The sequence below is a fragment of the Pseudophryne corroboree genome, chromosome 7, assembly GCF_028390025.1.
Source record: "Pseudophryne corroboree isolate aPseCor3 chromosome 7, aPseCor3.hap2, whole genome shotgun sequence".
Classification (NCBI taxonomy): Eukaryota; Metazoa; Chordata; class Amphibia; order Anura; family Myobatrachidae; genus Pseudophryne; species Pseudophryne corroboree.
Window position 1 is genome coordinate 285,583,281 of NC_086450.1, and position 23,401 is coordinate 285,606,681.

Sequence of the window (23,401 nt, forward strand, 5' to 3'; positions counted from 1 at the left end):
GAGGTCTGTATATTTTTCTATTTCACTTTTTGACTTTGATTATGCTATTATGTTTTATTTCTACATTCGAGATATTATCCGCGTAAATAAAGGAAACGTCCAATTAACTTAAGTCTGATGCAATTCTTCATGTAGTTCAGATAAGCCTAGTTATGTTATTTTGATATGGAGCCATGGCGCTTTTATAAGTCATATAACCTGTGTGTTTCTTAACTTACTGCGCTAGGAGCTGCCCTTTAAAAAAAATATAAAGATGTCATAGATAGACATATATATATATATATATATATATATATATATATATATATATATATATATATATATATACATATATATATACATACATACATACATACATACATACATACATACACTGCTCAAAAAAATAAAGGTAACACTAAAATAACACATCCTAGATCTGAATGAATGAAATATTCTTATTAAATACTTTGTTCTTTACATAGTTGAATGTGCTGATAACAAAATCACACAATTATCACTGGAAATCAAATTTATTAACCCATGGAGGTCTGGATTTGGAGTCACACTCAAAATTAAAGTGGAAAAACACACTACAGGCTGATCCAACTTTGATGTAATGTCCTTAAAACAAGTCAAAATGAAGGTCAGTAGTGTGTGTGGCCTCCACGTGCCTGTATGACCTCCCTACAACCCACACAAGTGGCTCAGGTAGTGCAGCTCATCCAGGATGGCTCATCAATGCGAGCTGTGGCAAGAAGGTTTGCTGTGTCTGTCAGCGTAGTGTGCAGAGCATGGAGCCGCTACCAGGAGACAGGCCAGTACATCAGGAGACATGGAGGAGGCCGTAGGAGGGCAACAACCCAGCAGCAGGACCGCTACCTCCACCTTTGTGCAAGGAGGGACAGGAGGAGCACTGCCAGAGCCCTGCAAAATGACCTCCAGCAAGCCAAAAATGTGCATGTGTCTACTCAAACGATCAGAAACAGACTCCATGAGGGTGGTATGAGGGCCCGATGTCCACAGGTGGGGGTTGTGCTTACAGCCCATCACCGTGCAGGACATTTGGCATTTGCCAGAGAACACCAAGATTGGCAAATTCGCCACTGGTGCCCTGTGCTCTTCACAGATGAAAGCAGGTTCTCACTGAGCACATGTGACAGATGTGACAGAGTCTGGAGACGCCAAGGAGAACGTTCTGCCTGCAACATCCTCCAGCATGACCGGTTTGGCAGTGGGTCAGTAATAGTGTGGGGTGGCGTTTCTTTGGGGGGGCCGCACAGCCCTCCATGTGCTCACCAGAGGTAGCCTGACTGCCATTAGGTACCAAGATGAGATCCTCAGACCCCTTGTGAGACCATATGCTGGTGCGGCTGGCCCTGGGATCCTCCTAATGCAAGACAATGCTAGACCTCATGTGGCTGGAGTGTGTCAGCAGTTCCTGCAAAACGAAGGCATTGATGCTATGGACTGGCCCGCCCGTTCCCCAGACATGAATCCAATTGAGCACATCTGGGACATCATGTCTCGCTCCATCCACCAACGCCACGTTGCACCACAGACTGTCCAGGAGTTGGCGGATGCTTTAGTCCAGGTCTGGGAGGAGATCCCTCAGGAGACCATCCGCCACCTCATCAGGAGCATGCCCAGGCGTTGTAGGGAGGTCATACAGGCACGTGGAGGCCACACACACTACTGAGCCTCATTTTGACTTGTTTTAAGGACATTACATCAAAATTGGATCAGCCTGTAGTGTTTTTCCACTTTCATTTTGAGTGCGACTCCAAATCCAGACCTCCATGGGTTAATAAATTTGATTTCCATTAATAATTTTTGTGTGATTTTGTTGTCAGCACATTCAACTATGTAGTGAGCAGTGTATGTATGTATGTATATACACACACACACACACACACACACACTGTGTGTGTGTGTATATATGTATGTGTATATATATATATATATATATATATATATATATATATATATATATATATATATATATATATATATATATATATATATATATATATATATATATATATATATATATACAGGTTGAGTATCCCTTATCCAAATATTCCGAAATACGGAATATTCTGAAATACGGACTTTTTTGCGTGACAGTGAGATAGTGAAACCTTTGTTTTCTGATGGCTCAATGTACACAAACTTTGTTTAGTACACAGTTATTAAAAATATTGTATTAAATAACCTTCAGGCTGTGTGTATATGAAACATAAATTAATTGTGTGAATGTAGACACACTTTGTTTAATGCACAAAGTTACACAAAATATTGGCTTAAATTACATTCAGGCTGTGTGTATAAGGTGTATATGTAACATAAATGCATTCTGTGCTTAGACTTAGGTCCCATTACCATGATATCTCATTATGGTATGCAATTATTCCAAAATACGGAAAAATCCGATATCCAAAACACCTCCGGTCCCAAGCATTTTGGATAAGGGATACTCAACCTGTATGTATATGTATGTATGTATGTATGTGTATATATGTATGTGTATATATATATATATATATATATATATAATATATATTTCTCTATCGTCCTAGTGGATGCTGGGGTTCCTGAAAGGACCATGGGGAATAGCGGCTCCGCAGGAGACAGGGCACAAAAAGTAAAGCTTTAGGATCAGGTGGTGTGCACTGGCTCCTCCCCCTATGACCCTCCTCCAAGCCTCAGTTAGATTTTTGTGCCCGGCCGAGAAGGGTGCAATCTAGGTGGCTCTCCTAAAGAGCTGCTTAGAAAAGTTTAGCTTAGGTTTTTTATTTTACAGTGAGTCCTGCTGGCAACAGGATCACTGCAACGAGGGACTTAGGGGAGAAGAAGTGAACTCACCTGCGTGCAGGATGGATTGGCTTCTTTGGCTACTGGACATTAGCTCCAGAGGGACGATCACAGGTACAGCCTGGATGGTCACCGGAGCCTCGCCGCCGGCCCCCTTGCAGATGCTGAAACGAGAAGAGGTCCAGAATCGGCGGCAGAAGACTCCTCAGTCTTCTTAAGGTAGCGCACAGCACTGCAGCTGTGCGCCATTTCCTCTCAGCACACTTCACACGGCAGTCACTGAGGGTGCAGGGCGCTGGGAGGGGGGCGCCCTGGGAGGCAAATGAAAACCTTTTTTGGCTAAAAATACCTCACATATAGCCTCCGGGGGCTATATGGAGATATTTAACCCCTGCCAGAATCCATTAAAGAGTGGGAGACGAGCCCGCCGAAAAAGGGGCGGGGCCTATCTCCTCAGCACACAGCGCCATTTTCCCTCACAGAAAGGCTGGAGGGAAGGCTCCCAGGCTCTCCCCTGCACTGCACTACAGAAACAGGGTTAAACAGAGAGGGGGGGGCACTAATTTGGCGTTAGAAATATATAAAAGATGCTATAAGGGAAAACACTTATATAAGGTTGTCCCTATATAATTATAGCGTTTTTGGTGTGTGCTGGCAAACTCTCCCTCTGTCTCTCCAAAGGGCTAGTGGGTCCTGTCCTCTATCAGAGCATTCCCTGTGTGTGTGCTGTGTGTCGGTACGTGTGTGTCGACATGTATGAGGACGATGTTGGTGAGGAGGCGGAGCAATTGCCTGTAATGGTGATGTCACTCTCTAGGGAGTCGACACCGGAATGGATGGCTTATTTAGGGAATTACGTGATAATGTCAACACGCTGCAAGGTCGGTTGACGACATGAGACGGCCGACAAACAATTAGTACCGGTCCAGACGTCTCAGAAACACCGTCAGGGGTTTTAAAACGCCCGTTTACTTTAGTCGGTCGACACAGACACAGACACGGACACTGAATCCAGTGTCGACGGTGAATAAACAAACGTATTCCTTATTAGGGCCACACGTTAAGGGCAATGAAGGAGGTGTTATATATTTCTGATACTACAAGTACCACAAAAGAGGGTATTATGTGGGATGTGAAAAAACTACCGTAGTTTTTCCTGAATCAGATAAATTAAATGAAGTGTGTGATGATGCGTGGGTTCCCCCCGATAGAAAATTATGGGCGGTATACCCTTTCCCGCCAGAAGTTAGGGCGCGTTGGGAAACACCCCTTAGGGTGGATAAGGCGCTCACACGCTTATCAAAACAAGTGGCGGTACCGTCTATAGATAGGGCCGTCCTCAAGGAGCCAGCTGACAGGAGGCTGGAAAATATCATAAAAAGTATATACACACATACTGGTGTTATACTGCAACCAGCGATCGCCTCAGCCTGGATGTGCAGAGCTGGGGTGGCTTGGTCGGATTCCCTGACTAAAAATATTGATACCCTTGACAGGGACAGTATTTTATTGACTATAGAGCATTTAAAGGATGCATTTTCTATATATGCGAGATGCACAGAGGGATATTTGCACTCTGGCATCAAGAGTAAGTGCGATGTCCGTATCTGCCAGAAGATGTTTATGGACACGACAGTGGTCAGGTGATGCAGATTCCAAACGGCACAAAGGTGTATTGCCGTATAAAGGAGTCGGTCCATCGGACCTGGTGGCCACGGCAACTGCTGGAAAATCCACCGTTTTTACCCTAAGTCACATCTCTGCAGAAAAAGACACCGTCTTTTCAGCCTCAGTCCTTTCGTCCCTATAAGAGTCATATCTGCCCAGGGATAGAGGAAAGGGAAGAAGACTGCAGCAGGCAGCCCATTCCCAGGAACAGAAGCGTTCCACCGCTTCTGCCAAGCTCTCAGCATGACGCTGGGACCGTACAGGACCCCTGGATCCTACAAGTAGTATCCCAGGGGTACAGATTGGAATGTCGAGACGTTTCCCCTTCGCAGGCTCCTGAAGTCTGGTTTACCAAGGTCTCCATCCGACAAGGAGGCAGTATGGGAAACAATTCACAAGCTGTATTCCCAGCAGGTGATAATCAAATTACCCCTCCTACAACAAGAAAAGGGGTATTATTCCACATTATATTGTGGTACTGAAGCCAGAAGGCTAGGTGAGACCTATTCTAAATCTAAAAAAATTTGAACACTTACAAAGGTTCAAATCAAGATGGAGTCACTCAGAGCAGTGATAACGAACCAGGAAGAAGGGGACTATATAGTGTCCCGAGACATCAGGGATGCTTACCTCCATGTCCAAAATTTGCCCTTCTCACTAAGGGTACCTCAGGTTCGTGGTACAGAACTGTCACTATCAGTTTCAGACGCTGCCGTTTGGATTGTCCACGGCACCCCGGGTCTTTACCAAGGTAATGGCCGAAATGATGATTCTTCTTCGAAGAAAAGGCGTCTTAATTATCCCTTACTTGGACGATCTCCTGATAAGGGCAAAGTCCAGGGAACAGTTGGAGGTCGGAGTAGCACTATCTCGGATACTGCTACAACAGCACGGGTGGATTCTAAATACTCCAAAATCGCAGCTGATCCCGACGACAAGTCTGCTGTGCCTAGGGATGATTCTGGACACAGTCCAGAAAAAGGTGTTTCTCCCGGAAGAGAAAGCCAGGGAGTTATCCGAGCTAGTCAGGAACCTCCTAAAATCAGTGCATCATTGCACAAGGGTCCTGGTAAAGATGGTGACTTCCTACGAAGCAATTCCATTCGGCAGATTTCACGCAAAAATTTTTCAGTGGGATCTGCTGGACAAATGGTCCGGATCGCATCTTCAGATGCATCAGCGGATAACCCTATATCCAAGGACAAGGGTGTCTCTCCTGTGGTGGTTACAGAGTGCTCATCTTCTAGAGGGCCGCAGATTCGGCATTCAGGATTGGATGCTGGTGACCACGGAGGCCAGCCCGAGAGGCTGGGGAGCAGTCACACAAGGAAAAAATTTCCAGGGAGTGTGATCAAGTCTGGAGACTTTTCTCCACATAAATATACTGGAGCTAAGGGTAAATGTATAATACTCTAAGCTTAGCAAGACCTCTGCTTCAAGGTCAGCCGGTATTGATCCAGTGGGAAAAACATCACGGCAGTCGCCCACGTAAATAGACAGGGCGACACAAGAAGCAGGAGGGCAATGGCAAAAACTGCAAGGACTTTTCGCTGGGCGGAAAATCATGTGATAGCACTGTCAGCAGTGTTTCATTCCGGGAATGGAAACTGGGAAGCAGACTTCCTCAGCAGGCACGACCTCCACCCGGCAGAGTGGAAACTTCATCGGGAAGTTTTCCACATGATTGTAAACCGTTGGGAAATACCAAAGGTGGACATGATGGCGTCCCGTCTGAACAAAAAACGGGACAGGTATTGCGCCAGGTTAAGAGACCCTCAGGCAATAGCTGTGGACGTTCTGGTAACACCATGGATGTACCAGTCGGTGTATGTGTTCCATCCTCTGCTTCTCATACCTAAGGTACTGAGACTTATAAGACGTAGAGGAGTAAGAACTATACTCATGGCTCCGGATTGGCCAAGAAGGACTTGGTACCCGGAACTTCAAGAGATGCTCACAGAGGACTTATGGCCTCTGCCGCTAAGAAGGGACTTGTTTCAGCAAGTACCATGTCTGTTCCAAGACTTACCGCAGCTGCGTTTGACGGCATGGCGGTGGAACGCCGGATCCTAAGGGAAAAAGGCATTCCGGAAGAGGTCATTCCTACCCTGGTCAAAGCCAGAAAGGAGGTGACCGCACAACATTATCACCACATGTGGCAAAAATATGTTGCGTGGTGTGAGGCCAGAAAGGCCCCACGAAGAAATTTCAACTTGGTCGATTCCTGCATTTCCTGCAAACAGGAGTGTCTATGGGCCTCAAATTGGGGTCCATTAAGGTTCAAATTTCGGCCCTGTCGATTTTCTTCCAGAAAGAAGTGGCTTCAGTTCCTGAAGTCCAGAAGTTTGTCAAGGGAGTATTGCATATACAACCCCCTTTTGTGCCTCCAGTGGCACTGTGGGATCTCAACGTAGTTCTGGGATTCCTCAAATCACATTGGTTTAAAACCAGTCAAATCTGTGGATTTGAAGCATCTCACATGAAAAGTGACCATGCTCTTGGCCCTGGCCTGGACCAGGCGAGTGTCAAATTGGTGGTTTTTTTTCTCAAAAAAGCCCATATCTGGTTGTCCATTTGGACAGGGCAGAGCTGCGGACTCGTCCCCAGTTCTCTCCCTAAGGTGGTGTCAGTGTTTCACCTGAACCAGCTTATTTTGGTGCCTTGCGCCTACTAGGGACTTGGAGGACTCCAGGTTGCTAGATGTTGTCAGGGCCCTGTAAATATAGGTTCCAGGACGGCTGGAGTCAGGAAAACTGACTTGCTGTTATCCTGTATGCACCCAACAAACTGGGTGCTCTTGCTTCTAAGCAGACTATTGCTAGTTGGATGTGTAATACAATTCAGCTTGCACATTCTGTGGCAGGCCTGCCACAGCCAAAATATGTAAATGCCCATTCCACAAGGAAGGTGGGCTTATCTTGGGCGGCTGCCCGAGGGGTCTCGGCTTTACAACTTTGCCGAGCGGCTATTTAGTCAGGGGCAAACACGTTGGTAAAATCCTACAAATTTGATACCCTGGCTAAGGAGGACCTGGAGTTCTCTCATTCGGTGCTGCAGAGTCATCCGCACTCTCCCGCCCGTTTGGGAGCTTTGGTATTATCCCCATGGTCCTTTCAGGAACCCCAGCATCCACTAGGACGATAGAGAAAATAAGAATTTACTTACCGATAATTCTATTTCTCGGAGTCCGTAGTGGATGCTGGGCGCCCATCCCAAGTGCGGATTATCTGCAATACTTGTACATAGTTACAAAAATCGGGTTATTATTGTCGTGAGCCATCTTTTCAGAGGCTCCGCTGTTATCATACTGTTAACTGGGTTCAGATCACAGGTTGTACAGTGTGATTGGTGTGGCTGGTATGAGTCTTACCCGGGATTCAAAATACTTCCTTATTGTGTACGCTCGTCCGGGCACAGTATCCTAACTGAGGCTTGGAGGAGGGTCATAGGGGGAGGAGCCAGTGCACACCACCTGATCCTAAAGCTTTACTTTTTGTGCCCTGTCTCCTGCGGAGCCGCTATTCCCCATGGTCCTTTCAGGAACCCCAGCATCCACTACGGACTCCGAGAAATAGAATTATCGGTAAGTAAATTCTTATTATTTATATATATATATATATATATACATACATACATACATACATACATACATACATACATACATACATACATACATACATACATACATACATACATTTATTTGTGTGTGGTATAAGATCTGTTGTCTACCTTTTCTTTTGTGTTACAATTATTTATGTGGCTCTGCACTTGGGATGTGCATAAGGTCAAAATCTGTATTACAACAATTTACTTTCATATCACAGGTGCGGAGAGCACGATGAGACTTTTGAACAAATATCTTTTGTTTTGTTTTTGTCAGGAAGAACATTACTTACTCCAAGCTTAAGCTGATGGACCTAACGTCATGGGTCATCATTCCTGTCCTCTTAGGCAGTGTTGGTATCTACAGCCTATTCAAAGTCTTGCAAAAGCTGCGTAGCAGTGCTTATATCCAGGATGCTGCGGTGGTCATCACAGGTGCTACATCTGGTCTGGGCAAAGGTAATAAGTTAGCGCAAGGGGTGTTGTGCCTGTCACAACTGACACTCGTACAGAGCAGTGACGTAGTAAAGCTGTAACCACCCGATACAGACTAATTTATCTTATGCATTCTCATTTAGCAATATGTTTAAAATGGGAATGTCAGACCCATAACTTCCAACATATGGTATACTGTAGTATCAGTCAGCCTTAAAGGGCAACAGTCATTTAAAGTGAATTACTCTCAACCCCACAGTTTGTAGCGATGTAAAGAAAATTGTCCCACCACACTAATCTCCTTTTCCATTTAGAATGTGCAAAAGTATTTTATAAAGCTGGTGCCAGGCTTGTGCTGTGTGGGCGTAATGAAGAAAGACTAAAGGATCTGATCAATGAACTAAACCAGATGCGGAAAGGATCCTCTCAGGTGTGTGTGACAAACTATTATTGCAGATATTCCCTATTTTAAGTAACCACTAGATCATAACATTTTCATTCACATTTCGCAATCCTTATGTAATTCATCTTGTGTTTACTTAATTTCATGGAGTTACCTATTCAGTTTCATTACCCCGATGACCTAAACTGATTGTTTTCACATTTATCACTAGAAGGAAAGAAAAATAGAACACAGTATACCAATTAGCAGTCCATTCAGTCTTACAGACTGCACAGCTTACTTCATGTTATGCCTAGAATGGATTTGTAAACTTTATGCTGAAATTTCCAAGAACTGTAAAGTCATTATCATAGCATATTCAATACTTAAAATTTATATTAATTGATTTATGGGGGAATTCACTTAGCTGCTGTAATCTACCCTGGTCTAATTGATTCCCTGGGGCTATTTAGTTATTCCTGGAAGGCAGCTGCACTTAACAGGATTTCTTTACTAAACCCAGATTCTATGTGTCAATGGCCGAAAACAGATTAACAAGTGAGAAACAGGGACTGTAATTCAGTAGCCCAAGGCTACCACTTGTTTTTACCTCCGTTAAATTAACGGAGCTAATTGAATTCCCTCCTTAATCATGACATTATACATGTTAATTTTTTCCCCTTATTATAATATTGATCGTCGATGTTGTATAGTGGTACATAAAATGACAGCCAAGCACCTCCTTGTGACAGGACAATTAATTTAAAATATAGAGCAAACCCTCTTTCTGCTTGAAAGGAATGTCTGCCCTGAAGACCTTATTCAGTAAGGATTGCAATTTATGCTACAAAGCAGTTGCTGCGATCAAATAGATGCCGCCCAGAAATAGAGGAAAAATGTCCATTGCAGAAATTGCGAATGCATCGCAATATGCGGTCTGATCGCAAAACCATACGCATTTACCGGAACATCAAAGATTTTTCCCATCTGCGCCAGGCAAAGTCGTCCACAATTCTTGCGACACAAGAGGCTGTAAGTGGTCATCGCTGACATCAGAGACCCTCCTTAAAAAAAATTCTGGGCGTGCCTACGTTTTTTCAGACACACCCAAAATACTGCAGGGTTCTGCCCAGAAACGCCGGCATCCTGTCAGTCAAACAGCGGCTGCATTGCAATTGTCTGTACACATGTAATGTCCCCATTTCCCTTCATGCCTGCGTAATGCAAAGGCCACGCATGCACAGTCTTTCGATAATCGGACGGATTGCTAATTTTGCAATCCTTAATGAATAAGGTCCATAGCTCCCTACCACCACAGTCTGTCATCAAACATTATGCTGCTCCTCCATCCCATTGTTATTTATTGTTCTTACCTCAAATACAAGCAGCACATAGATGAGAGGATGTGCCTGGTATCATCATGCTGCTACTCTGCGTCACTGATGGTCTGTTAGTACTCTGGGAAATTTAGAGTGTCCATTTTGGAAGACCAAAGTATTGTTCTAGAAACCAAAATGTACACCTGGTTGATATAGATGAGAAACAACCCAAAAACAATTATTTCATGTTTGCACACTGCTTTAGATCTTATCAGTTACACTTTATTTTCTGAGGCATCACGATGTTGTTCTGTTGAAGCATGGGACTTTATTTAATTTTTTCTTGTTTTAGGGCTTAATTCAGACATGTACGCAAATGCATTCACAGCTGCAAATTTGTAAGCAGTTAATGTGCAAAAATATGCTAATGCAGTAGCTGCCTGCAAATGTATTGAGACATCGGCTAACGGCTTTGCAGATCGAAGCAACTGCGTGCAAACATGCAGTGGTGGTTGCAGATCCTTTAATAGTCAACCTTCTGGAACTTATGGTTGTGCAGAATGACCATGAGAACTAAGACACTGGCACTATCTTTTCTGCGTACAGCATTGTAGTTGTAGGCTGAGACGCGCCCCAAAAATTGGTCATGACACGACAACATTTTTATTGCCACTCTCTGTTACCGCCCCCAATCGGTCCCTGACCGTTAATTACTTTGTGAAAAAATCCTCACTGTTAAAAAGTTTTGTGGATATCACAAAACAGTGTATAAGGCTTTGTCCCAGTTTCTGATGTGTCCCCTAGTAGGACTATGGGGTTCTCTATGGAGGAAAATTCAGTTGTGTTTGCACGCCTGATTGCCATTTAAAGTGACCCGGCGAAATTCAATTCTTTCAGGTTTTCATGCTTGTCGCACCCAAATTCCCTGCGTTTAGAGGCACAATGCAGCTAAGCCGGTCTGAACTACTACTAAACAAAGCGGACATGCCAGTCTAAACAAAACTTTTGGGTGCGACAAGTAGATGCCATTTGGGTGCCCAAAAGATGGACTTTTTGACAATTTCTGCTTACCACATCAGTAGGGAGTGAGCAAAAATAATGAGCACCTGCAGCACTCGCAGTAGAACAGACCAACAATGAAATTGCTCTTTCAGCTGTCCATTAATTAACAGCCACGCTAAAAACAATGGAATGCCCCCACTATCTGACTATAATTTTGGGTCCGTAGAAGCTGCAGGATATGTATTCCCACCTAGGTACTGTAGTTGTATGATATGAGAGTGTGCAATAAGGTTCCAGATGCACAAAAAGTATTATATTTACCAACAAAGTGAACATTAGATTTAAAAATAAAATGTATGCACTCAAACCACCATCGCCACTGCTGATCTCCTAGACAGAGTTTGAGCGACCGCCATCAAACTTGACCAGTCAGTAGCGGCACCAAGTCACGCGAGCCGCCTCCTCCTCAAGTCAGCTGACGAGGCACACAGTGTGCAGAAACTTTGCTCAGGCCAAGCTTTTCATGGAGTATCAAGCGCATGGATACTGATGAGATGCTCCTTCTCTAACTGGGCCACGTCAACCTGGCATCCACCTCAAATATGGTCCATTGCCCTCAGTGATGGACACAAGTCGGCCGCAGCTCTCCTAGATGGAAATTTCCCATGTTTTAGTCGATGTCAATCGAGATCAGTCTCTGCTGACATCAGCCGTTTTCATATCCATTTTTCAGCAAACATACACGGTAATTTACTAATCTCCCATGTTTCTATCATTTGTGTTTTCCGATGTCGATGTCATCCATAATCCAGAGCAGTTTTTTATGGGGGAGTTTAGTAAAACACTGCCTAACATGACACAATGAATCCCGGCCGGATTAGTGAAATCCGTACATGGCTTCATTGTGGGAAGTAATGACACAGTAAAAAATAAAAAAAACTGCGTGGGGTCCCCCCATCTTAAAAGGACCAACCCTGGGATCCTTAAAGCTGGTCCTGGATCTTAAATTACCAGGGGAAAATTTGCGAAGACTTTTGGACCGGTTCTGGTTCTGCATTCCAGGGCTGTCCCCGGCATTCCTTGGCTGTGTATGCCAGACTGATAGGCCAAATGAAAGTAAAATGTAAAAAATATATTGTCTCTTACTTGTGGAACTACAGGTCCCAGCAAGCCTCACATGTGGGGCATTAAAGGGCCTGCTGGTACCTGTAGTTCCTCCTGTAAAAGAAATAATACAATAAAGACAAGACACACACACCTTACAGAGTATAGCTTTAATAAAACATACATACACTGGGGGAGGGAATAAGTGTCTAATAGTGTAATAATTTCGGGTAAAATAATGACAAACGTATATAGTGTAGGTGGTACCCGTCCCAGATTCTGTTATATATATCAGCCTGTAGTCAGATCATTGATGAAGCAGCTCCCGCGACATGTATTCACTCTCAAAAAGAAACAGAAAACATAGAAATAGTGTAATACAGTCGCGTTGATGTGGCCAGCAGAGAAATTCTTATCTGTGTATCTTAAAACGATAATAATCTTGCATGTAACAAAATGGGACCCTGTAGTTTTCTCATATGATAATTCTTCCGCCAATAATTCTGGATCTCAAAGAAAAAACTGCATAGTGTAGTACTGTAGTCCCAAATGGCGCACCAAACAAAACCGTAATGCTTGTAACCTTATATGTATAAACAACCACATATATCTGTATTTCTTCAATTTAGTAGAACCTCGGTTTGGACTCTTGTTCTCAGAATAAAAGAGAGTACTGCATAGTGTAACACCGTCATCACTAAGATTATGCCACACAAATGACTATATGTGTACCTTCAATTATTAAAAAAAACACATGTAGGGGTATCTCCTAAAATGCAGTACTTTGCACAATCCTTTTATATCTCAATTCGCCACAGATGGTAACAGAATAGCAGGCTTCAAGTAAGATAAATGATAACCAGGCCACCTCCTGTAGTTGTGTATAAGTGGAGCAAACCCTTCCCCTTATTTCAGTGCGATTAGGGGCTGTGGCCTAATGCCAAGAAGTGCCCGTCTCCATAAGAGACCTGTGGTTGTGCTGTGTAATCAGGTGTCTCTCCCGCTCGCTCCCCACTCCACCTCTCTCTCCCTAACAATCTCTCTCCTCTTGCTCCTCTCTCCTCTATTTCTTTCTCTCCCTAACACACTCTCTCTGGCTCCTCCTCTCTTTCTCTTCCTAACACTTTCTCTCTTGCCCCCCCCCCCCCCCAACACACACTTTCTCCTGTCTCTCTTTCCGACACACTCTGTTTCTCATACGTCCTAGAGGATGCTGGGGACACCAAAAGAGCTAAGGGGTATAGACGGGATCCGCAGGAGACATGGGCACTTTAAGACTTTTAAGGGGCGTGGCCTGGCTCCTCCCTCTATATCCCTCCCCAGCCTCAATTTTAGAAATGTGCCCAGCGAGACTGGAGGCACTCGGGGGAGCTCTACTGAGTTTCTCTGAAAAGACTTAAGTTAGGTTTTTTATTTTCAGGGAGGCTGCTGGCAACAGCCTCCCTGCTTCGTGGGACTGAGGGGAGAGAAGTATGACCCACTTCTGATGAGTTCCAGGGCTCTGCTTCTGCTGACAGGATGCTTCCTGCACCTGAAGGGAGATGATCGCCGGGTACGCTCGGATGCTCGCTCCCACAGCCTGCCGTCGCCTCCTTTCAGAGCCAGAAGTCAGAAGACAGGTGAGTAGAAGAAGAAAAGAAGACTTCTCTTCAGTTTGACGGCATTCTGAGGTTCCGCGTAGCGAGGAAAGCACAGTGCGCGCCATGCTCCCACACACACCACCACCGCAGGGCGCTGAGGGGGCGTGGGGGCCCTAGGCACTGTCCTAATCCCCGCCAGTATAAATATATATAATTGATTAAAGCGGGACAGAAGCGTGCCATTAAGGGGGCGGGGCTTCGTCCTCACTGCTCACTGTACTCTGCGCCATTTTCCTCCTCACAAGCCACAGATCCAGCTGGTCCTTCATCATCAATAGCAAGTACCAGGGGGCTAAAAACAAGTGTGGGGGGGGGACAATTGTTCAATATAACAAGCGCTGCAGTTCTGAGGCACTTAGGGGTGTTTTCAGACCTGTGTTTTGGCGCTGGGGTGTGAGCTGGCTTTTTCCCTCTGTGTTCCCTGGCAGGCTTTATTTTGTGTTCTGTCCCCTATAGGCGACATGTCTGAGGCAGATTATTCCTTTCAGGGGAATAATATGTTAGGGACACCAAGTATTATGGGGGCGGCCATGTCGGCACCGCCGACTGTTGATTGGTTGACTACTTTAAATGCTTTGAATGCTAATATCACTCTTCTTAGTCAGAAGTTTGATCAGTCAGAATCTCAAACCCAGGTGTGGAAGAGATCAATGGAGGACGCTTTATTACAGGTCCAGGACCCCTCAAGGTCACACAAACGTCGTTTTGACCAGTCACTTGACACAGGTACCGACACGGATCCTGATGCCGATGTCGACTATGCTGATTCCAGAAGAGATCCAAAATTAGCAAAGAGTATTCAGTACATGATTGTAGCAGTTAAGGACGTATTGCATATCACAGAGGAGCCTATTACTCCTGAAACGAGGGTCCTTATATATAAGGAGAAGAAGCGGTCTGTTACGTTTCCTCCTTCCTTTGAATTGAACGCTCTCTTTGATAAAGTCTGGGACAGCCCTGATAAAAAATTTCATATTCCTAAACGGATCACGGTGGCGTACCCCTTTCCCACTGCTGATAGGGAAAAGCGGGAGACTGCCCCCACGGTAGACAAAGCCCTTGCGCGCTTATCTAAGCAGGTAGCTCTCCCGGCGTCTACCACGACGGCCCTTAAGGAGCCTGCTGATCGTAAGCAGGAGGCTACCTTAAAAGCTATTTATACGACCACGGGTACGCAGCTCAGGCCTATCATTGCGTCGGCGTGGGTAAGTAGCGCTATTGAGAAGTGGGCAGAAAATTTGTCTTCTGAAATGGATACTCTCGATAGGGATAGCATCTTAGTGACGCTCAGTTATATCAGAGACGCGGCTGCGTACTTGATGGAGGCTGCAAGAGATGCTGGCCTGCTGTGTGCTAAAGCCAATGCTATGTCGGTTGCAGCTAGGCGAGTGCTTTGGATTCACCAGTGGAATGCTGATGCTGACTCCAAGAGAAATATGGAGTCTCTTCCATATAAGGGTGGTGAGTTATTTGGTGACTGCCTCACTGATTTGGTGGTGTCTACGGCTACCGCGGGTAAGTCGTCCTTTTTACCCTATGTTCCTGTGCAACATAAGAAGAAACACTACTATCAAATGCAGTCCTTTCGGCCTAATAAATATAGGAGAGGCCGAGGTAATTCCTTCCTTGCTACCAGAGGGAGGGAAAGAGGTAAAAGGGCACCCGCCTCCTCGGGTTACCAGGAGCAGAAATCCTCCCCGGCTTCTGCAAAGTCCACCGCATGACGCTGGGTCTCCCCTCCAGGAGACCGCGCCGGTGGGGGCACGTCTAAAGCTCTTCAGTCAGGTCTGGGTTTGCTCAGGCCTGGACCCTTGGGTTGTACAAATTGTGTCCCACGGGTACAAACTAGAGTTCCAAGACGTTCCCCCTCGCTGTTTTTTCAAATCGGCCTTACCAGCTTCGCTTCCAGACAGGGATCTAGTCTGTGGAGCGATACAAAAATTGTGTCAAAATCAGGTTGTGGTTCCGGTTCCTCTGGCACAACAGGGAGAGGGCTTTTATTCAAGCCTGTTTGTGGTACCGAAGCCGGATGGCTCGGTCAGATCGATCCTAAACCTAAAATCTCTCAATTTCTACCTGAAAAAATTCAAATTCAAGATGGAGTCTCTCAGAGCGGTGATCTCCAGTCTGGACGAGGGAGAGTTTATGGTGTCGTTGGACATAAAGGATGCATACCTACATGTCCCCATCTATCCCCCTCATCAAATCTTCCTGAGGTTTGCAATTCAGGATTCTCATTACCAATTTCAGACGTTGCCGTTTGGCCTGTCCACGGCTCCGAGGATTTTCACCAAGGTGATGGCGGAAATGATGGTTCTCCTTCGCAATCGAGGAGTCACAATTATCCCTTACCTGGACGATCTCCTGATAAAAGCGAGATCCAGGGACCAGTTGGTACAGGACATTACACTGTCCCGGTCGATTCTTCAACAACATGGTTGGCTCCTAAACTTGCCAAAATCAGAGTTAGTCCCGACAACGCGATTGGCATTTTTGGGTATGATACTAGACACAGTCCAGCAGCGAGTGTTACTTCCTGTGGAAAATGCTCTGGAAATTCAGAGTCTGGTCAAACTCATTCTGAAGCCAGCATCAGTTTCTATCCATCAGTGCATTCGGTTGCTGGGGAAAATGGTGGCGGCATACGAGGCCCTCCCCTTCGTGAGGTTCCATGCCAGAGTGTTTCAGTGGGACCTGTTGGACAAGTGGTCCGGATCCCACCTTCATATGCACCGGAGAATAGTTCTATCTCCAAAAACCAGAATCTCACTCCTGTGGTGGCTCCACAGCTCTCACCTCTTAGAGGGACGCAGGTTCGGGATCCAGGACTGGATCCTAGTGACAACGGATGCAAGTCTCCGAGGCTGGGGGGGGCAGTCACAGGGGGAAAACTTCCAAGGAAGATGGTCAAGTCAAGAAACTCATCTTCACATAAACGTTCTAGAGTTGAGGGCCATTTACAACGGGCTTCTTCAAGCGGAACATCTTCTTCGAAACCTGCCAGTCCTGATCCAGTCGGACAATGTAACAGCACTAGCGTACATAAACCGCCAAGGCGGTACAAAGAGCAGAGCGGCAATAGCAGAAACCACGAAGATCCTCCGCTGGGAGGAGAAACATGCAAGCGCTCTGTCAGCAATATTCATTCCAGGAGTGGACAACTGGGAAGCAGACTTCCTCAGCAGACACGATCTCCATCCAGGAGAGTGGGGCCTCCTTCAGGAGGTCTTCACTCAGGTGACAAGTCTTTGGGGGGTTCCCCATATAGACATGATGGCATCTCTCCTCAACAAGAAACTTCTGAGATATTGTTCCAGGTCCAGGGACCCTCAGGCTGCGGCAGTGGATGCACTGGCGACGCCATGGGTGTTTCAGTCGGTGTACATATTCCCTCCGCTTCCTCTCATTCCAAAAGTTCTGAAGATTTTGAGAAGAACAAAGGTTCCTGCGCTCCTTGTGGTGCCAGACTGGCCAAGGAGAATTTGGTACCCAGATCTTCGGGCATTACTAGTCGACGATCCTTGGCCTCTTCCTCTTCGCGAGGACCTGCTGCAGCAGGGGCCGTTCGTCTATCACGACTTACAGCAGCTACGTTTGACGGCATTGCGGTTGAACGCCAGATTTTAGCCCGGAAGGGTATTCCCAGTGAAGTCATCCCTACCCTTATCTTGGCTAGGAAGGGTGTGACGTCGAAGCACTATCACCGTATTTGGAGGAAATATATTTCCTGGTGCAAATCCAAGAAGGCTCCAGTGGAGAAATTTGACCTTGGACGTTTCTTCCTTTTTCTACAAAATGGAGTGGATGCGGGCCTTAAATTAGGCTCCATAAAAGTGCAGATTTCTGCTTTGTCAGTTTTCTTTCAGAAACAATTGGCCTCACTTCCTGAGGTGCAGACGTTTGTAAAAGGGGTATTGCACATACAACCTCCTTTTGTGGCACCTTGGGACCTTAACGTGGTGTTAACGTTCCTGCAATCACATTGGTTTGAACCTTTACGTAAGGTGGAGTTGAAATTCCTCACTTGGAAAGTTGTCATTTTGTTGGCATTGGCATCCGCAAGGCGGGTGTCAGAGTTGGCGGCCTTGTCTCACAAGAGCCCTTATTTGGTCTTCCATGAAGGTAGAGTAGAATTGAGGACTCGGCAACAATTTCTGCCGAAGGTGGTTTCCTCTTTTCATATCAACCAATCTATTGTGGTGCCAGTGGCTACTGGCTCTTTGGCTGAGTCAAAGTCTTTGGATGTGGTCAGAGATTTGAAAATTTATGTGGCCAGAACGGCTCAGATTAGGAAAATAGAGGCTTTGTTTGTCCTGTATGCTCCCAATAAGATTGGTTGTCCTGCTTCTAAGCAGACTATTGCCCGCTGGATCTGTAACACTATTCAGCAGGCTCATTCTACGGCAGGATTGCCGTTACCGAAATTGGTAAAGGCCCACTCCACTAGGAAAGTGGGCTCGTCCTGGGCGTCTGCCCGGGGTGTCTCGGCATTACAGCTTTGCCGAGCTGCTACTTGGTCGGGTTCAAACACGTTTGCTAAGTTTTACAAGTTTGATACCTTGGCCGACGATGACCTAAAGTTTGGTCAATCGGTGCTGCAGAGTCATCCGCACTCTCCCTCTTGCTCTAGAGCTTTGGTATAACCCCTTGGTTCTTTTGGTGTCCCCAGCATCCTCTAGGACGTATGAGAAAATAGGATTTTAATACCTACCGGTAAATCCTTTTCTCTTAGTCCGTAGAGGATGCTGGGCGCCCGTCCCAGTGCGTACTGTATCTGCTGTTTAGTTGAGGTTGCACACAGGTTGTGTTTTCAGTATTTTCAGCGTGTTGAATTTTGTTCATGTCCGTTGACATGTATTCAGTTGAATGCCATGTTGGATGGCATACTTATGGCGTGAGCTGGAGTGATGCTCACCTTGGTTTAATTGTTAATTCCTTTCCTCGAAATGTCCGTCTCCCTGGGCACAGTTCTAAACTGAGTCTGGGGAGGGATATAGAGGGAGGAGCCAGGTCACGCCCCTTAAAAGTCTTAAAGTGCCCATGTCTCCTGCGGATCCCGTCTATACCCCTTGGTTCTTTTGGTGTCCCCAGCATCCTCTACGGACTAAGAGAAAAGGATTTACCAGTAGGTATTAAAATCCTATTTTCTTTCTCACTCCTCTCTCTCCTGCTCCCCTAAGGAGAATTGAAGTGGCAGGGATAGGGGGAGATATGTAGTTGTAGGGTCAAGGTGGGGGGTCTGAGATATCTGCGCACTGGGCCCCAATATTTCTGTTGCTGGCCCTGCAGCACCCAGAGGTCCTGGTGACCAGTCACGCCTACACGATGGCGCAATGCTGCAGTACCAGGCTCCTCCTTCCCTCATCCCAGTGCCTCCGTCAGTGGGACTCCCAGCTTCCATATACATGGTGCAGCCTCCTCCCACAGTGGTGCTGCCTCATAGAAACATAAAATGTGATGGCAGATAAGTACCACTTGGCCCATCTAGTCTGACCCTCTTTTACCATCTGTTTACCTCAAACCTTATTTGATACTTATTTCTTTGTAAGGATATCCTTCTGTGTATCCCATGCATGTTTAAGATGCTCTACTCTCTTAGCCTTTACCACCTCTGATGGGAGGCTATTCCACTTGTCCACTACTCTTTCTGTGAAGTAATTTTTCCTCAAATTTTCCCTGAACCTACCTCTATCTAGTTTCAGTGCATGTCCTCATGTTTTAATACTTCTCTTCATTTGAAGAATGTTTCCCTCCTGGAGATTTGTTAAAACCCTTGATATATTGGAAAGTTTCTATCATGTCCCCCTTTCCCTTCTCTCTCTCTCTATCTATCTATCTATCTATCTATCTATCGATTTTTTTTTTTTGTCTTTTTGGGTATGTAGGCCATGCACCATTTTTTGTTGCCCTTCTTTGTGCAGTCTCTAATGTATTCATATCCTTCTGAAGATATGGCCTCCAGAATTAAACACGGTATTCTGGATGAGGCCGTACCAATGACCTATACAGTGGCTTTATTATTTTTTTTTCTCTCTGCTTCTGATTCCTCTCCCAATGCAACCAAGCATCTGACTAGCCTTCCTCATTGCTTTGTTACATTGCTTAACTGCCTTTAAGTCACCTGAATTAGTGACTCCTAGATCGCTTTCCTCCTCAGTAGTTTCCAGTATAGTGCCATTAATACTATATTTAGCTTTTGGATTTTTGAGACCCAAGTGCATGATTTTGCATTTTTTGCCATTAAACTGTAATTGCCACGCTCATGACCATTCCTCTAGTCTATCTAGATCAGAGGTTCTCAAACTCGGTCCTCGGGGGCACACACACTGCATGTTTTGCAGGTAACCCAGCAGGTGCACAGGTGTATTAATTACTCACTGACACATTTTAAAAGGTCCACAGGTGGAGCTAATTATTTCACTTGCGATTCTGTGAGGAGACCTGCAAAACATGCACTGTGTGTGCCCCCGAGGACCGAGTTTGAGAACCTCTGATCTAGATCCTCAGTCATTTGTTTTATCCCTCCTGGTGTGTCTCCCCTGTTGCATACCTTTGTGTCATCTGCAAAAAGCAATACTTTCCCTTTAATGCCATTTGCAATGTCACCAATAAAGATATTAAGAAGCACTGGTCCAAGTACAAATCCCTGGGGTACTCCATTAGTAACATTTCCCTCCTATGAATGCATTCCATTTTCTAATACAGTTCTCTGTTTTCTGTCCTGCAAACAAGATCTTATCCATTCAACCATCTTAGTATCCAATCGAGTTTATCTAGCAGTCTGCGATGTGGGACAGTGTCAAAAGCCTTACTAAAGTCTTGGATGAACTATATCTACGGCTCCACCTTTAGCCATCACTTTAGTCACACAGTCAAAAAAGTCAATAAGGTTTGTTTGACATGATCCCCCCGCCCCCAGTGAATCCATGCAGTTTGGGATCCTGTAAATTGCTGGACTTAAGATAATCTACAACTCTTTCTTTTAAGAGTGTTTCCATCAATTTCCCTACTACTGATGTAAGGCTCACTGGTCGGTAGTTGCTTGCCTTTTCCTTGCTTCCACTTTTGTGCAGTGGGATGACATTCGCTCTTTTCCAGTCCTCTGGTATTACTCCTGTAGCTAGTGATTGGCTGAATACTTTTGTTAATGGTGCTACCAGCACCCCTGTAAGCTCTTTTAGTATCCTTGGATGTATCCCAACTGGCCCCATTGATTTATTCACTTTCAGCTTTGAGCGTTTTGTTAGGACCTTCTCCTCTGTAAATGTACTTGTTTATTTTTTCTGAATGTCTCTGCAACTTAACTGTGCACCCTTCCCCTTTCTTTCAGTAGTGAATACTTAGCAAAAATAAATATTAAGATGATCCGCTATTAGATTATCTCCCTCAACAAGACTCCCAGTCTCTGTCTTTAGTCTTATTATTCCGCCTTTTGTTTTTCTCCTTTCGCTTATATACCTAAAAAAAAAGTTTTGCCTCCTTTACCCACTGACTGGGCCATTTTCTCCTCAGCTTGTGCCTTTGCACATCTGATTACTTTCTTAGTCTCCTTCGGTCTAACAAGATATATTTCTTTGTCCAAATTATTTTGTGTCTGTTATATATTCCTAAAAGGCATCTTTTTTGCTTACACAATACTTGATACTTCTTTCGCAAACCACACTGGCTTCCTTTTCTTTGTGTTTTTCCTAACACTTTTGATACACAGGTCTGTTGCCTTTAATATTGCACTTTTTAATGTGTCCCACCTCTTCAATACTCCCAAGTTCCTTTACTCTGACAGAGTCGCTAACATATATCTGCTGCGGGGTACACTGGGCTCCACAGGGAATGACATTGAGGTGTAGAGTAGGATCTTGATCCAAGACACCAACAGGCTAAAAGCTTTGACCTTCTTTCCAGGATGCATAGCGCCGCCTACTCTATAACCCCGCCTCCATGCATAGGAGCTCCGTTTTGTAGTTAGTGCCATGCAGTAAGCAGGCATACAACAGGTGGGCTGCTCCAGCAGCCCTGAGAGAGCTTTTCTAAGCGAAGATAGAAAACTTCAACGGCTGCGGCAGTGATAGTTGTCAGTTTGACATCTCCTGCTTCAGCTCCATCACCTCCCCCAGCGGCGCTGTGTACTCCCGCGCCCTTGTTGCCGGGTACTTACAGCGGAGGCTCCGTTTTGCTCCCAGTTAGTCACACACACCGCAGTTCTCCAGGATCGCGTGTCCGCACTCAGGGAGGAGGTAAGTGGGTCCCCTAGGCGTGTCCCGCTGAAATCGCGTTCCGGCGCGGCCGGTGGTAGGCGGGCCGCGCGCGCTGGGGTCGAGCAGGGACTCCACTAAACCACCAGGGCAAGGGCACAGGTCGGTTTTTTCCTCATAAAAAACATTTTTATTACAGCCCATAGTACCAGTGGTGAGGTCCAGCAGGGTAATAAGGCTTGGACCTGTAGCCCCTCCCCCAGCTCCAGGACGCCATTTACAGTAATATTCCCACCCAGGAGCTGCATATATCTCTCTTCCTCACTCACAGTCAGTGTTTGGGCGCCATTGCACAGAGCAGCACTGTTCCTGGAACTGTTTGGGCAAATCTTCCTTTGTAAAGCTGCCTGCATGTCAGCTCTGTGCATTTTACAAGACACTTAAGTATTCTACATGTCTATTGACAGTGATAGTTAAGAAACAGTGCATTTGGTCAGGGTTATATAGTACAAGTACCCTGTGATATACATCCATTCTTTACTGTGCATTGATAGATCTACTAATTATATAGCTGTACTTAGTATTACTTTGTATTGCTAGTCCAGTGCAGTTTTATTGCATGTCATAATTTCTGCATTGTACATTGTGACTATGTGTGCATGTAGCTGCAGTGTGACCTCCATTTCGTGTCTCTCACTCAGATTGCTATTCCTATATTCTATGACCTGGGGGGGGGGGCTTAGTGCTTCAGGTTTATTATTTGCGGAATATATAAGCTGCACAGGGGTGCTTGTCAGGTAAATTGCTGCTGATATTGTACTATGTTGCCTGAGATTGTGCTTTTGGCTATGTCAGCTACAGGGGGCAACAGAGCTGGAGCTGATCCCACAGTGTGTGGAGGTGACGCTGCAGGCATGTTTGAGGAAAACTTGGCAGCAGAGAGTTCAGGTTCTGGGGGTTCCCAACCCCCCCCCCCCCCCCCCCCTACCCCCCCTCAGTGGAATAGTGGCAACAGGGGTTCAAAATGACCCACCTTGGGCTACATTTTCCTTGTTATTAACTACGCTTGTAACTAAACTTTCGCCCCCTATGGGACCTCCTGGCCGGTACAACCGATTATGGTCCCTGCAGTTAATCCTCCCTAGGCAGATCAAATCTCCAGTCAGTTACAGCAATTAAACCAGTCACTGACTATGCTTCTGATCAAGCTAGACAATGCCTATCATATATGGTAACAGCTTCACATTATGTGAAGGAGGCGGC

At 45.5% G+C, this 23,401-nt stretch overlaps 1 protein-coding gene across 7 annotated transcripts in view; it reads left to right on the forward strand.

The window, feature by feature from the left end:
• Positions 1 to 23,401, forward strand: part of DHRS7B (dehydrogenase/reductase 7B) — a 290,811-nt gene that overhangs the window by 75,238 nt on the left and 192,172 nt on the right. For all 7 annotated transcript variants that reach the window (XM_063934184.1, XM_063934183.1, XM_063934178.1 and 4 more), the window contains exons 2-3: positions 8,342 to 8,523; positions 8,814 to 8,929. In XM_063934184.1, coding sequence (XP_063790254.1) covers positions 8,373 to 8,523; positions 8,814 to 8,929 — 267 coding nt within the window. In that variant the 5' untranslated portion in view covers positions 8,342 to 8,372. The remainder of the gene's footprint in view (positions 1 to 8,341; positions 8,524 to 8,813; positions 8,930 to 23,401) is intronic.